This window comes from Taurulus bubalis, assembly GCF_910589615.1.
Source record: "Taurulus bubalis genome assembly, chromosome: 4".
Lineage (NCBI taxonomy): Eukaryota > Metazoa > Chordata > Actinopteri > Perciformes > Cottidae > Taurulus > Taurulus bubalis.
In genome coordinates this window covers 16,179,823-16,195,888 of record NC_136592.1, presented here as the reverse complement: position 1 = coordinate 16,195,888, position 16,066 = coordinate 16,179,823, and the positions used below count along the sequence as shown (strand labels likewise).

The 16,066-nt window shown below is 40.1% G+C and overlaps 2 protein-coding genes across 2 annotated transcripts; one reads left to right on the top strand and one right to left on the bottom strand.

The window, feature by feature from the left end:
- Positions 1-423: 423 nt before the first annotated feature.
- foxf1 (forkhead box F1) lies at positions 424-2,593 on the top strand (the record flags this gene model as incomplete). Its single annotated transcript, XM_079216889.1, has 2 exons — positions 424-1,402; positions 2,430-2,593. 2 exons carry the CDS (start codon positions 424-426, stop codon positions 2,591-2,593), a joined length of 1,143 nt encoding a protein of 380 aa, XP_079073015.1.
- Positions 2,594-5,686: 3,093 nt separating this feature from the next.
- mthfsd (methenyltetrahydrofolate synthetase domain containing) lies at positions 5,687-12,249 on the bottom strand (the record flags this gene model as incomplete). Its single annotated transcript, XM_079216406.1, has 9 exons — positions 5,687-7,600; positions 9,108-9,233; positions 9,532-9,644; positions 10,098-10,188; positions 10,295-10,408; positions 10,803-10,916; positions 10,957-11,070; positions 11,772-11,875; positions 12,222-12,249. The coding sequence occupies 9 exons, from the start codon at positions 12,247-12,249 to the stop codon at positions 6,890-6,892; spliced, it is 1,515 nt and encodes a 504-aa protein (XP_079072532.1). The 3' UTR covers positions 5,687-6,889.
- Between the last annotated feature and the right edge of the window lie 3,817 nt (positions 12,250-16,066).

The following is a 16,066-nucleotide window of genomic DNA, read 5'->3' as shown; positions in this document are numbered from 1 at the left end:
GTGAACGCACACAGATGTGCATGCTTACAGCCCACCACTGGAGTAGGAGGGAACTGGGCGGGTCCCAACATCAGGATGGCCAAGACATCCAGCTTCCAATGCGCTGATGGCAACAGATAAGTAAAAAGTCAGCTCCTCGGACGCACGACAACACACCAACTGAAGTGGAAAGCGGCTCCTGTTCTGCTCCTTACTCCATTTCGGACGTTGCATTCAAGGCGGTACGGCGTCAGCCCGCAGGACGGACTCAAAAGGAAGAAGTCAGAGTTAAGAAGACAGTCTTTGGCTCGTGCGTTACATTTAGTTGGTTTCTTTTTTCAGCTCTTTATGTCAGTGAATTGGTATCTAATTGTGTAGTGTTTATAGCTGGAAAGGTGGAAAGCAAAATCCTTCGTTTGCCATCTCGAAGACAAGATTGATCTAATGACGGCAGAGGTGCAGCAGCCCCCCGCGCAGCCTCCCGGCCAGAGCAGCCCGATGTCTGCCCCGGAGAAGCCGCACGGACAGAGCGCGGTGATGGAAACCGCCTCCTCCACGACGAAAACCAAGAAGACGAACGCAGGGATCCGCAGACCAGAGAAACCCCCATATTCATACATTGCTTTAATAGTCATGGCTATCCAGAGCTCACCAACCAAGCGCCTGACGCTCAGTGAAATATACCAATTCCTGCAGAGCCGCTTCCCGTTTTTTCGGGGCTCTTACCAGGGATGGAAGAACTCCGTGCGTCACAACTTGTCCCTGAACGAGTGCTTCATTAAGCTGCCCAAAGGCCTCGGCCGGCCAGGCAAGGGCCACTACTGGACTATCGACCCGGCTAGTGAGTTCATGTTCGAGGAAGGCTCTTTCAGAAGGAGACCCCGGGGTTTTAGGCGCAAGTGTCAGGCGCTGAAGCCCATGTACAGCATGATGAACGGCCTGGGATTCAACCACATGCCCGAGTCCTACAACTTCCAGGGGAGCGGCGGGGGCCTCTCCTGTCCGCCCAACGGCTTGTCTCTGGACAGCGGGCTTGGGATGATGAATGGACACTTGGCAGGTAACATGGACGGAATGGGTCTGTCCGGGCACAGCATGTCACACTTGTCGGCCAACAGTGGACATTCCTACATGGGGAATTGTACAGGATCCAACGGGAGTGATTATCCCCACCACGACAACTCTGCCTCCCCTCTGCTCACCAGCGGAGGAGTCATGGAGCCTCACCCCGTCTACTCGAGCTCAGCCTCGGCTTGGGCTCCGGCCCCCTCTGCCTCGCTGAATAACGGGGCATCCTACATAAAACAGCAGCCGCTGTCTCCTTGTAATCCAGGGGCCAACTCGCTGCAGCCCAGCTTGCCCACACATTCACTAGACCAGTCGTACCTGCACCAGAACGGGCACAGTACTACAGATCTACAAGGTAGGCTCCATGATATATTCACCTCTAATGTATTACTTAAGAAAACTGTAACATGGGGCGTAAAACGGAGAAAATTAGTGAGAAAGTTTAAATCATAGGAATTCTATGATGCAGCAATATTTTACAAATGCCAAACCATTATATTATTAGATGGTCTAATGTAACCAATATGTTCTACCCAGACTCACAGATAGTCTTTTGCCCAACGTGGGCCTAAAATCATTGATTTACCTCATTTGAATATCACTGCGTTTGCGTCACGGAACAAATGCGCATCTTCTGTTGTACAACAAGAAGAATTAAACTCAATTAAGTCCATTAAGGAAACTGATAGAACTAAAAGAAACCACGCATTTTCTCCCACGGAAATGCAAGTTTCATTACTATTCTGCTCCAATCGAAACAGATTAAAGTGCTCCAAATAAATCCATATATAGGCGTTTCCAACTCGCATGGTTACAGTTTCTGGAAGTGATAAATACAAAATTAAAAAAAGACGGTATGGATAGTCCGTGCCAATCAAGAAAAATAAACTTGGTCAGGACCAGGCTTCTTACCCCGTGGCCCCGACTCCTCCGGGACTGACAATGAGCCCTGAAGCAGCCTCCACTTTAACAATCTTAATCGCGCTGACTAAATGGACTTAATGGGCAATTCATGTTGAAAATATAATGAGCAATCTTCGATAAAGTATTCGACATTGAGATCCCTTTTACATTTTTTTTTTAATTTGGCATAGTTGTTTTTAAAACGAATACATTGTTATTATCATTATGATTATTATTGTATGCTTTACACTTTTAATTAACAATTGATCCCTAAAATCAAAGTCTAAGAGGAAATGTGTATCGTGGATAATTGACAATTAATTAGCCTAACAATTAAATACAGAAGCTATGTATCTAACTGTTATAATAATTATATTATGTCTACATGTCTGTGATATTTAAGCTTCAATAAACATTCTCGGAAATTGTCAAAGTCTAACTATACTTGTGACCTGACATGTCATTGTTTTTATTTGCAGGTATTCCTCGGTACCATTCCCAGTCTCCGAGCATGTGCGACCGAAAGGAGTTCGTCTTTTCCTTCAACGCCATGACGTCCTCAACGATGCACTCACCGAGCAGCAGCGCGTACTACCACCACCAGCAGGTCTCCTACCAGGACATCAAGCCCTGCGTCATGTGATCATGTCCCCGCAGACAACCTGCAGACCAGAGGACGGTGACACAGACTTGAGCCATGCAGCGGCGTGGGCTGAAAGGAGAACCGACGAGTAAATAACCACTGAGACATAGAGCCCCGGCCCACGTAGAGCACCCACTGCTTAGTAGACCGGACTACTTTTCTGTTTCACACAGCGACCAAGACGTGGAGACAGGCCACTCACAAAGCAACCACATAATAATAATATATAATAATATTAAAAAACGTTGTCATGCCATCAACATCGACCAGCGGGGTAAAGACCGGGTGTATGAAACCCTGCTGCTGTTTGGTACTTAGTCCTGCAGAGCGGATGACTACCACTTCACACTTTTGTTAATGTGTATTCTTCTTGTTAAAGTAGGTCAATGTAAAAAAAAATGCACACGTCAATTTCTTCGTCTGACGTTTTAACTTTTCTTCTCTATGACAAATTAGACTGAGGCTCTTTTTTTCTTTTTCTTTTGGACTGTCAACGTTGATTTTTAAAGGAACAATTATGGACATCGCATAAAACATGCCCATATATATTGTGTAAAAACGATGAAGGCACTTTTTGAATAGCCTAAGCGCAATTTTTTATTTATTCTGTAGGCCTGCATATTTTATTTTCAGGCGAATTGGCCAAGGAGGTATATTCTTTATTGGCAATATTTGTCAGAACGCTTGTTGTTGTTTTGAAATGAAAATGGAGGACATATTGTAAGCACTGTTATGTTGTCTGTGTTAGAGATATGTAGACTATTAATTTCTGCACTGTATATAATGTTAGGGAAATTAGCAAGGGTCCCATGAGGGCAAATTCTTAGGCTATATTACAACAAATCATTTGTAAGAAATAAAATATATCTGTTCGGCTGTTTAAGCCTAAATCCACCACAAAAAAAGTGATTTCTTCACACACACAATTAATGTAAAATGTTTTCACTGCAAACAAAATGCACCAAAAGTGTAAATCTCACACAGGTCATCACTTTTACACAATCAAAATTAGCAGTATTTAAAAAGTGAATCAATTTCTGCTTGTTCCTGAAGCATCACAATAATTATCACAATTGAACAGGACTCCAACATAATTATATTGGCCTGCAATTTAATGAATCAATCAAATTAAAAAGGAAGGTAATCTGAGTTCACGTGGCTTTAATCGACTCATCTTTGAAGCCTAAAAATGAAAGCATAATGGGCATGAAAGGTTTACAATATAGTACTAAAGTAGTAAAAATGTCAATAGCACAGTGGTGTCTTGTTATAATGCAGTTCATGACTGAGGCCAGAGTCTGGCAGATTAATGTGTGTTTCACCTGGCAGGTACGCCTGTTAATGAAAACAGATCATAAAAGAACAAATCTCAATTTCCACAAAACAATGATTAATTGATTATAGATTTTAAATAAAGGGATTCTAAAATCAATCGTTTTATGCCCTCTATGTAACAAGAATGTAAGCAGCAATTAACGCGTAATAATATCAGAGGCATCTCAACCACTTTGGTTACCGGTTGAAAACCTGCAGCATCGCTCTGGTTGGTTAGTTGTTTCCCTCAAAAACATTTTGCTCAAAGGATGAGGCTGTTGAATAACTCAGGGGTCTCCAAGAAGCACTAACGTTTGCGAATCTACATCAAGAAATGGGCTTTAAGAAAATACAAATCCCAAACAAAAAGAGGTTCAGTGGGCTTTACAAAATATAAAGGGATGCTAAAGGCGAAAACTTTCTTATAAATTATACAAATATCAAGGTCAAAACATATAGCAGAGGCACAAGAATAAGGCATGAGCATGATGAATAAGTGAATGTCTTATCACCATGCCACATAGCCATTAGTTGTATATTACAAAAAGGAACATGAGCCAAAATGTTCATTAGCTTCCTTAATATTTGTTGATTACAGAAGTTGCAACATGTTTAATTGTTGGTTTCACAAGCTGCAATGTATTTTTATTTCAACTTCCCAAAGAAGAAAGTGTTGTATTTTAAGATTTTTTTATTATATTAGTTTCAGGGAAGTTTGTGGTGTTGAAAATAGGCGTTTCAAATTTAGAAAAACATGGCTGCCACGATCTATTTTTTGAGCACCCACATAGTTCACTCAGTCAAGTAACTGAAGACGTCTTCCTATTCATTTTATCTTGTAAGTTATGCTGTCGAGGCTTGAGCGTACATACAGTACATCTGAACTTCAGTCCATAAGCATTCTGTGTATTTACACTTGAGTTGCATTGAAATCTTACATGACCACTGACTGAACCCCAGTAGAACGAGCAACGCCATCGAGCACCGGGACAGCAGCTCAATAGGAGTGGACCAGCGCATTAACAAACCGATGACATTTGCCGAGGTGCAGTGCTCAGGCGGGGCAGAGGGAGTGAGATGGGGCTCCACAGCTGTTCCCTCAGCAGGCCTGCATGACAGCTCCATAAAAAGCCTGAGGCCTGCTCTGTGCAGACAGACATGCCGTGTGCTTGTGACTTCAAAACACATCACTACACTACACATGTCCAACGCTGCAGACTGACATGGGAGTGATCAGGTACCATGTCTGTGCCGATTCAAACCTCACAGGGCACGGGGTGCAGGTTTTTGGGTCTGGAGGAGTGCTTGCATGATTTTAATTCTTAGTATTTCAGCTTTAATTAATATCTTGCTCTGTACCAGCACCATTACCAAAACAAGTCACCAATGAATTGTCAACCTAAATGATACATCACTAACTGGATGCATAATCCAAAATTTGCTCAAAATCACAGACGTAACTCAATTTAAATTATGCGTGTGATTCAATGGCTTGAGATATGCTTTACGTTTAACTTATGATATCTAAGTTTTGCCTCCTCAGTAGAACAATCTGTATCATGTATTAGGATAGTTTGAGGGTAACCGGCTTTGTGAAAACTGGACTAAAAACTAGGAGTTTTATTATTATTTTATATACAGGTTTGCAGTTTGATCTCCAAGAAGCACAATTGGGTGCCATTTCCTAAAAGCTGCAAAACATGTGAAGTCTCAACACCCCTCAAAGTAAGATAATACAGTTTTGATTAAAAAAACAAAAACAAACAGACACTTATCCAGTAGAGTCAAACGCTTCAATGGACAATGTTACAATGGGTTACAAACTGATGCATTAACAAGAACAGTTCAGCCGGCACCGTATCTCTTAACCGTTACATGGAGAGCCTGGCTTCATATTCAAACTGGCCAAACCAAACAGAAAGCCATGAATGTGTCAACAAAAAGATACAATTATCACAGTTTAAATGAACAATGTTAATTCCCAAAATATTCTGAAAAAAACATAAGCAAGTAGAACCTGCAAGGAAGTAGAAATCAAAAAGCATAGCTCCAACAAGGCTACATAAACCCAAATTTGTCCACATCTTCTAAATTTGGTTGCACCATATAGCAATTTATGCCAATTCATGTCAAACGGGCCACCTTGGTATTTCTCAATGGAAATAGAAAAAGAATAATGCTACTATATGGTCATTCAAATATGACAGATTTTGTGAAAATTTGCATGAGCGTTGAAAAACGTGTTTTTAAAAGAATCAGCTCATGTGTAGTCAAACATGGGCGCAGCATAACGTATATAAATATGTAAATGTTAGACCAGGGATTTTTTTTTACTGGTAAGCTCCCGGGCTCAGGAGTCATCATAAATTGTTTAAATGACCACATGGTTGCGCTATCTGCAGAAAAAACTAAACAGTTCATCTTTGACCCATGACCTTAGTAAATAGTTTGGAGATTAACAAGCAGAGAAACAGGTTTTAAAATAAGACTCCCTTGAAGGAGGAAACTTTGACAACTGGTTGTGGAAATAAAATGTACTGAACACTTTACAACAATTTATTCTACAAATGTATTTTAACACAGACTGCATACAGTCTCCAGTTTTAAAGTAAAATAACTTTCCTCCATTTTTAAGAACTACTCAAAAAAGCGCCTTGAAAAACCGAAGACTCTCGAGACACCCAGAACATGAAGAGTCTGTGAATAAACAAGGCACATAGGTGTGTTACGTATTGTGGAATAGTATATGTACAATATACCCTTTTAGTGAAATGCTTTTTGATTCAACTATTGCATATTCTATAATTTCTTTTTTATAAAGCCCATTAGTCTTGGCGGTCAATTTAGACGTCTATGGTTCAAATAACTGATGTCCTCTTGTAATAAATCCAAAAATATCAAAAAACAAACTTATTTCTTCTTAAGGCAATTTTACGTTGCTCCACTATTAATACTTCTTGGGCTGAGTATTGCTTATTGCTATTACTCCTCAATCTTTTCGTTGGTGTCGCTCTCAGTATCAGCGGGTGCCGTATCAGATTTCGGGGGTGTAGATGGTCTTGGTCTCCGATTGGACTGTCCGGACCGCTTGCCTCCTCGCTGGCTCTTTGCCAGCTCAGCCTGCAGACTGTGACCATTCAGACTTAGATCCTGCAGAGCCTCCAGGGCCAGCTCTGCAGCCTGAGGGTCGCTGTAGTCCAGGAAGGCCCTGTGTTGAGCTCCCTGCCAGGTGAGCCTCAGTGGTGCGGCCTCCCTCTCCCTCAGGGCAGCTTTCAGCTCACTAACACGCAGGCCAGCAGGAATCCCCCCCAGGTAAACTGTGGTCACACTCAGAGGGAGCTTACGTTGAGACGTGACTTCACTTCCTCCCTCCTCAGGGACCTTTTCATTCAGGTTCTCTCCTCTTTTTCCCTTTCCCCTCTCATAACCTCCCCCACTTTCTTTCCTCACTCTAGCTGGGCGCTGTCTGGCTTTCTTTTCTGACTCTACTATTTTCTCCTGTTTGGAGTCCCCCATTTCATCTTGCTGCATGTTCTGCCTTGGCCTCCGTCTGGTCTGCCTTTTGGGTGGACCGGTCTGACCATGCTCTGCTGCAGTGGGTGCCTCCCCGAGTGTTACATCCTTTCCAGCCTGTTCCTCCAGAGCACGCAACTTCTTCAGGATGGGGATCTTCTCCAGCTTTTCATTGTCCAGCTGAAGACCCAAAAATGGACAGGCTCAGTAAGGCTGAAAGAAGTGTATCACTCACTCAGTCACATACACACACACGGATTAATTAGATTAATAAAGCAAAGGCTGACAATTTAATTGGTATTATACCATCTTGCTCACAGCCCAGGCTATAGTAATAACTATCTTTACAACAGCAGGACATTTAAAAATAAAGACTACAGTCTTGACTTGTTGAGCCTGTAAGTGTCTTGGCAGCCTTTGATATGGACCAGTCCTGTAGAGGATATACACAGCTATTGTTTGACTGTCCTGTTTGACCTGTCGTTCCCTGGCTGGGCAGAGGAGCCTTTGATGATCAGACATGGCCTTCCTGCCAGTGAGGCCACTGGGTCCTGTTTACTTGCATTCAAGTCTTAAGGAGCCCAGAAAACGCACAGAAACTCTCCACAAGTTAAGAATAACACCCTCATCATGTCTAATTATAGACACATTATCAGGTGGAAAAACACTCCACACCAGTCAGTGAATCAGTAAAAGTTTAAGGTCCCGACTCACATTTAAATAGAAGATAAAGGTTGCTATGTGTCTTATTATATATCTATCTATCTATATAACGTATATGCGCTGTACAGACTGTATACAACTAAAAACACTACCTAATATTATTCTTACTGATTCAAAGATTTAACAGAAATGAGACAAAAAGAATAATCGTGGAAATTATTAGCGTGGATAAATGAAATGCATAGAGAGGTGCAATGAAAAAGTTAGTCCTCTGATGAGATGTGTTGTCACTACATGCCCATTAGAGGGCAGTGTCGCTGAGCAGAGGGACTAAATATTTAGTTCGGTGCTCAGTCAGGATAGAGCATCGCTATTCAATAAACCTTTATCTGTTCCAGTTTAGGAGTCAAAGATCAAGACAAGACACAGCTAAAACATTACAGCAAAATTGGCCTTCAGATTTAAGACAAACTTAAACAAAATGATCTGTTTGTAACACATTTTATATTAATTGGAATGACGTTTTTTTATTTAAAATATAAGTGTTCATTATGATTTATTTTATCATAAAAAAATAATGTTTTTCTAAATAATCATTTGTGGAATTTAAACTTGAGTGCTTAAAATGCAGCACAACGGAGGTTCTGATTGTGTAAAGATGAATCACTTTTTTTTTTTTAACCAACCGTTTAAACAATGGGTTGAACCATCGGGTTATGCATGTTAAATTATCTTTTCCTCAGTCCGATGACCCTTCTGCCTCCATACTGTTTCTCATTAAATCAATTATGCAACTTGTGAGTCTTTTCCATTTTAAGATTAAAACATTACAAGACTGAATCTCTGATGGGTTGTTTTTAATGAAGTTGTAATTGAAATGGATGTAGTGATGTTTTATATCCTTTTTCTTCATGCAATATTTTTAAACTAACCTGAAGTGGAAGTCTGCCCAAGCACTACACATGCCTGTATTGTGGACTTGCAGTAGCACTAGACACAGCAAAGAAAAGATATTTTAATTTACCTTAATCCAGAAGATTCCCTGTGGTTTGGGGAACAGGCAATCTGTTTTAATAACTCTGGTAGGTGTAAGGATGTAGTCCACAGTCAGGTCATGGCTTTCAATTATCTCCTCTGGAATATCCACCACCTGAAAGCAAACATATCCCAATAAGTTAATTTTTGTTATGCATTTGCCATTAATTTTGCCATTTTACAAACTAGAATGCAAACATATTTGTCGAAAATATATACACAATGAATGATATTACCATTAGGGATATAGCATACACCACTTGACAAATTCCATTTTAGTTTGTGTTTTTATTTGATAAAGTGAGTCCAAATGCAGGCAGCTTTAATCAAATAAAGTTCCCCTGTACTTGAAAATATTGAAAAGAATAAAGAGCCATGACAGAACATGTTCAAAACAGAAAGAGGAAACTAACCTGGCAGTCATGGACAATCGTAACCACCACAGTAGACTCATTCACAGCTCCCATGGAGGCCATCATGCCAAACTCCATGTCAGCAAAGCCCTCTCCTTTTCCAATCCGCAAGCCTGCAGAAGACAGAAGAACCATGATTAAAAAAGGCCGGTTTAGAAAAGTGTGATACAAAGAAATAGAAATGTGCACTCAGAGTGATCTACCAGGTGTGTCTGCAACAACCACCGCTGTTCCCATTACATTGCACAATACATAAGTGTAGGATGGAATAACATACTGCAGATTTTTCTGCCCGTAGTCTTAAGTCATTAGTACTTTAAACTGAAATGAATAATTAGCAAGTGATCAACATCTGCAAGAATGCAGGCAACAATTGTGGGTTTAACTTTTTTACTTTAATATTTATGGGCGAAGAGTGTTTAAATCAGATTTTTGTTAGATTTGCTATACTTTACTGTCTTTATGGTGAAATTAGTCTTGGGCTCACAACACTGGTGATCTACCATATTTATAAAAAACATGTATGTAATTGATTTGGTATGGTGACGTGGTGAATCGTTGGTCACCTTTCTCTGACACCGCCACCGAGCCGACCACTACCAGTTCCACCTTCACCTTCTCATCCAGGTCAACAGGCACACTGAAGTCCCTCACACCCTGATGGTGGAAGAGAAGATAAATAAGGAATATATTAGTTCATAAATTACAATACAATTCGGTGTGGATATTTTAATAAAAATATGTAAAATCAACAAGTTGAAACCTGTGAGGAAGAGCATATGCGTAGCTGTTCTTTGGTGGCATCCTGGGGAGGAGTAATTTTATTAAAAAGGCCGGTACGAAGACGAGGAGTTGGGACCAATAAAGTTTTCTGCGCCTGTGAAAGATTTCCCCAAAAATTAGCCAACAGATATACTTATGTACTTATTATGATTAGCAGATGCCAAATGGCTTGGAATAAAATCAGTGAGAGATGGTAAAAATAACAAATATGTAGATTCAAAAAGATGCAAAGCATTGATGTGCATGAATTGTCACTTCAAGACGTGAATCAAGGGAAGTAGTACTTCATCTTATTTAGCAAGTTCTGGAGTCTAATAGAGGATTTGTGATTCGGCCTCTTGAATAATTCTTCTGAATTTCTAAAATATACCCCTTTGTGTAAATCAAAAATTGACAATGTAACAAAACAGAAAGGACAGAGAAAAATGTCTGTAATATAGCCTGGGGCACTTTGGTTCTTTGTGTGCGTTTCCACAGTGAAGTGCTACCTGTAGCACTGCAAGCCGGGCACCTTCCAGAGGTTTATCAGGATCCACCTTCACCTCAGTAGCCTGGGTGAACACCTGCAGCTCAGACACCTTGGTACAGGCTGTGAAAGCACCCTGTATTAGAGGAGAGGAAGGTACGACAGAATTAACTTACTTCCAGAGTGACAAAGCGCGCCTGCTGCTGAGGTCTGTCTGGGTTTACTTTGATTGTCTGGCTGGACTTGAACTCCTGCATATCTACAAGCCTGCTGCATGCTTGACTTGCACCCTTGCCAGTAAGTACACAGTAAAAAAAAAAAAAAAAAAAAAAAAAAAAAAAAAAAAACACAAAAAAAAAGGAGCATATATGCACAGAAAAGACAATATTAATTCAAAAAGTCAAGAGCTGCTTTGGTGTCATTATTGTAGTAATAACTTTACCCATGCATAAGGTGACTTTCTTTAAAAACTTTGATGTGCAAATATTGTACTTGTCTATTTACTTTCTCACCATAGGTAGCGTAACGTGTGTTCATTTAGGAAAACATTCCTTCGTTCAAGAAATTAAATTGGCTTTAATTATTAAATTGAGCTTAATATTAACACCTTCATGTTTTGTGATTTACTTGTGATTTGTGATTTACTTTACTGTGATTTTCTACATAATAGGCTTCACTATGTTAATTAATAAATTGTTACGACTTTAAGTGTAGATTTCTAGGTCTTATCATAAAGTTCCGTGTTATTGTATTACTTACTACGGCCCTCAGTACTCGTGGCCCCCATGCAAAAGATAGTTAACAAGTCACAGTGAGTATGAATAAAAATGATTTAATTGATAAGCATATGAAAGCCTTCGCAACAATGTCGACTTTAAATGCCACTGCATATTTGAGTTTAGTTATCAGCGTATTAATTTGAATAGGTATGAAGCAATACTGTGATGGCCGTGCACTGCAAGCCTTACTCAATTAAAATGCTTTAACCTGCCTTGAAATTGGGGATTCTGTTGTGAACAGGCCTGGGGAAATTGGCCAGATTATTATCTTCGATGTAGTCCCAAACATTCTGTCGAATGTCCCATTTCGTCGCTCCTGTAGAGAAAAACAACGGTACACGCTTTAAAAACGGACTGAAGTTCGGCCAACATTAGCCACGCGTTTACAACTGCTAGCTACATATTAGCATGCGTGGGCATCATTCATAGCGACAAGCAAACGTCACGGACACGTAATGTACCGAATTTACTTCGATAACATGCTTCATTGTGCTACTGGTGATATAAATGAGTATCTCCGACAACGGAACAGGCTTTAAAACGAACTACACTGGAAGCAATACGAAGCAGCACTAGCCAAACATTTACACATGCTACACATTAGCATGCATCGACATTCATTTTTAACGTACAAAAAAAAACATCACGACCGTTTAACCTACCAGGATTTATTTTTATGACGGGCTCCATTGTGGGATTGGCAATCCAAATGAGTCTCTGCTACAGCACTATACGCAGTAAAGTCTTACACGTGAGCTCTGTAACATAACACTGACGGAACAGCTGCTTGTCAGTGTTTTTCCTCGCTACGGCGGCTCAGAAAAGTCAATTTCAAGCAAACGCGAAGCAGAAAGCGTGTCGGCCTAACTGCCAGAGAACTTTACGTTACTGTCGCGAAAGCACGTTTGAAGGAGCAATATAAGACACTGGGAGCATTAATATAGCAGGAAACCACCCATTTGTTATGTAGATGTACATTGGAGTAATATCTATCCGAGCAGATAATTAAATCACTCTCCCTGTGTGTTTTGTTATCAGAGCTTCTCCTTGCTTTGTTGACTTAGCTAGGCGGCTGCACGTGCATCTAGTGCAAGTTGGTGCATGTGAGCGTGTCTGACTCCCACTGGCTCGCTCGTGGCCACAGCTCACCTTCCCGACTCACAGATTGGTCGCGGAAGCATAGCACCCACCCTTCGGTGCCCCCTCAGGTCAACATGTGGTAACTCTGTCCGCATGCTTAGTTTTTACTGTTCGCACTGTTGGCTCCCAGGCTCACGCATATCCATGTTGAGCGATGTAAGGAGACAATCAAAACGCTCCCCATCTCATATCTGGTACCTTTAACAAAAAATTGGATGACAATACAGTTTTCAAATACCTCCACATTAAGTGACTATTTACATTTTTGGTTAATTATTCCTCTTCTACTTCTTGGCTGTTATTTATCACCTTTCAACAACAAGACCATTTCAAGTCATAGCCTAGATTACAAAAAGCAATAAAAGAAAGACAAGGCGTAATAAAAAGACAGACAAAATGGGACTTCCCTCTTCATAGCGTAACACTATTCAAACATATGTTAATACAGTATGATGTTTTGCTTTAAACCTACCCAACAGCACACAACCGCAACTTTTCAAAATAGGTAATGCAATGTAATAACTTCACTTTAGATGATTTGCTAACATAATCACACTTTAATATAGGTAAAAAAAAATGGAATGCAGAACCTTCTTCTACAGTTTTCTTAAACTAAACCACATCACCACAGTGTCTTAGATTTAACTGTAAATCTAACTGTAAGTCAAACTGGAGCACCACCAGCAGGCCTTTAGGTGTCATATGCCGCTCAGCCCAGTTGTTGAACTCCAGAGAATTATTTTAAAAAGTATAATGTCCATTTTAACCTAAATTTTCACCTAGATTTCTCAGGCAGTCTACAGATATTCCTTCTCAGTATTAACATTATAATGTGTGTATAATCTAGATACTGCATTCCCAAAGCCCCATGAAAGAACCCCATCTCCTCACAGTGTACTTTACCTCCCTGAAATTACCACATTAAACCTGATCAAATGAGCCCTTGTGGTGTTCGGGTCGTGTTCCCGCAATCAAACTGGTTAGGACTTTGTAGTAAAATTCCAATGGATGGTTGTGTTTGTGGTGGTTTTGAAGTAGTTGCAGATGGTCTGAAGTATCCTGATGAACTGTTTGACATGTTTTCCTTGGTATTGAGAAAATGAGGAGAGTCCTCCTCTGCTGATGAGCACTCTTCTTACATTATACTTGTGAATTTATTAGGCTCTTTGTAGCAATAGCACTTTAATAGATAACTGTCACAACTCTAAATAGTTGGATAAACATTTCAATTTAATTTAACATAAGTACATGTGGAGTCTAGCACTCAGGATAAACATATGTTTAAAAAATACAGTTCAAACATAAATTGCACCCCTTTGATGCACTGCACCAGATTATAGCTTCAGATCATTTGCATCTGTAGTCCCTAGACCCTTTGGCTAACATACTATGGTTTGCAATATTAAAAAGTCAAAATATCAAAAATTCCAGTAATTAAACGACATAACAGGTACATGACAAGAAAATATAACTTGGAAATGACAAGTTAAATTCAATTTTGCCAGCTAAATATCTGTGGAATGAAAAGTCTTGAAGCCTGATGATCTTACAATTGGCCCTTTTTACACCTGATATTCTGACTTGGTAGGGAAAATGCAGGTGTTAACTATATACAGTCGTTACTGATAACATTCACAATAGCTCTGTTCAATTATTTCACTGCATTCCAAAATACTTTTTTCTTTTTATTTTTCATAGATACTGCAGCTGCCCTTATTAACTAACTGTGGACCTACTACTTCCATTGCACCATGAACTTTGACCCTCTCGCTCATAGGTCCACTGAGCAGAGGATTGTGGGTCAGTAGTCAGAAAAGCATGCTGGCCTGCATACTGCAAAATGTGACCACATGCAAGTAGGTCATCGTGGTATTTTTTGTTATACTGAATTTGACATGTACTGGAGCATACTTAATCTTTTTTCTGGCATACTAAATAGTATATGTTCGTATACACAGTCAGCGTGTCCCAGTAAGTCATGACAGTAAAGCAGCATGCACAATACCAGAAACTTAAAAACTAAATCAGTTCAATAGAATTCAGCCATAATTTTTTTTTTATGATTTAAACCCGCGCTTTTCTTTCTGTGACATGTCAAAAAGTCTTCATGTAAAAAAGATGCATTCACAATTTATCCTCAAATATAAAGGACAGTGTTTAAAGAAAACTTCTTCTCTGTTTTGATTTTACAAATTGAAAATATGTTTTTCTCCTTCCTGCATGATATCCTAATGGGACATATGGATAAACTCTTGTATTTTATATGTATTTGTTTTTGTAATGCTTTAGATTACAGCCTGCACATTTGCAGAGTGTACAGCCATGATAACAACAATGCTGACAACATGCTGATGTAAATAAGACATTTCTGTGGTCACAGTCCTAGTTAAGCTGCATATTATCATGCTAACAAATAAACACAAAGTATGCCTGAGGCTGCTGGGAATATCATTAGTTTAGGTAATTGGTCATAAGCCAAAATATTAGACAAACATGATATGTGAATGGATGAATGGCATGTGATGTTAAAGCGCCTTGAATTATCGGAAGACTAGAAAAGGGCTATACGATTATTTAACATTAAAAAAATATGACCCGATGATGCTTCATAAGAAGTCAAGTGATTACCTAGAGCTGCCAAATCTAAACTTGTGATGTCTTACTAAACAAGGGATACTCTTTGTTTTCTTTCACTGCCTCTTGTTTCTGACTCTTGCCACAGAAGTAAAAGGAGGGTGTGACCCTATTCCGGGTGGTTTTCTGTATCACATGACTACATGAGGGTGTCAGATCTGCCACCAGAGGGCGAGCTCGACCAATAGATTCCCCTCAGCAGACAAAAAACACCATTTTGGGCTTTTCTGAAGGTATGGGATTCAGATGTCCATCCTGCAACCTATCACAGACTAGTACAATAGTTTGTTTTTTGTCATGTCATGAAATTGTATTTGATTGCCACACTGCTTTGCTGCCATCCAGGCACCACGTCTGAGCTGTGTATATATCTGACATAAACTGACCCATCCCATCATCAGGTTTAATAACTTGCCTTCTAGCATATTCACAAACTATTATGCCACAATCATGCACACACACACTGGGATACTCATTCTCACACAGGCACAGACACAATTTCCTCCCTCCAGTGATCCATAGACCTCTCTTACACCCCATTCTCTCTCTCAGTCTGGGCAGGCTGCCAGCTCAGCCTTCCCCCGTCTCTTTCTCTCTTTCTCTCTCTCTCCCCCTCCTCTTTTTATTTATTTTTTACCCTGGATCTCTCTCTCTCTCTCTCTCTTTCACTCTCTCTCTCTCTCTCTCTTTCTCTCTCTCTGTGTATTCTGGACATACCATACCAAACCAAGCC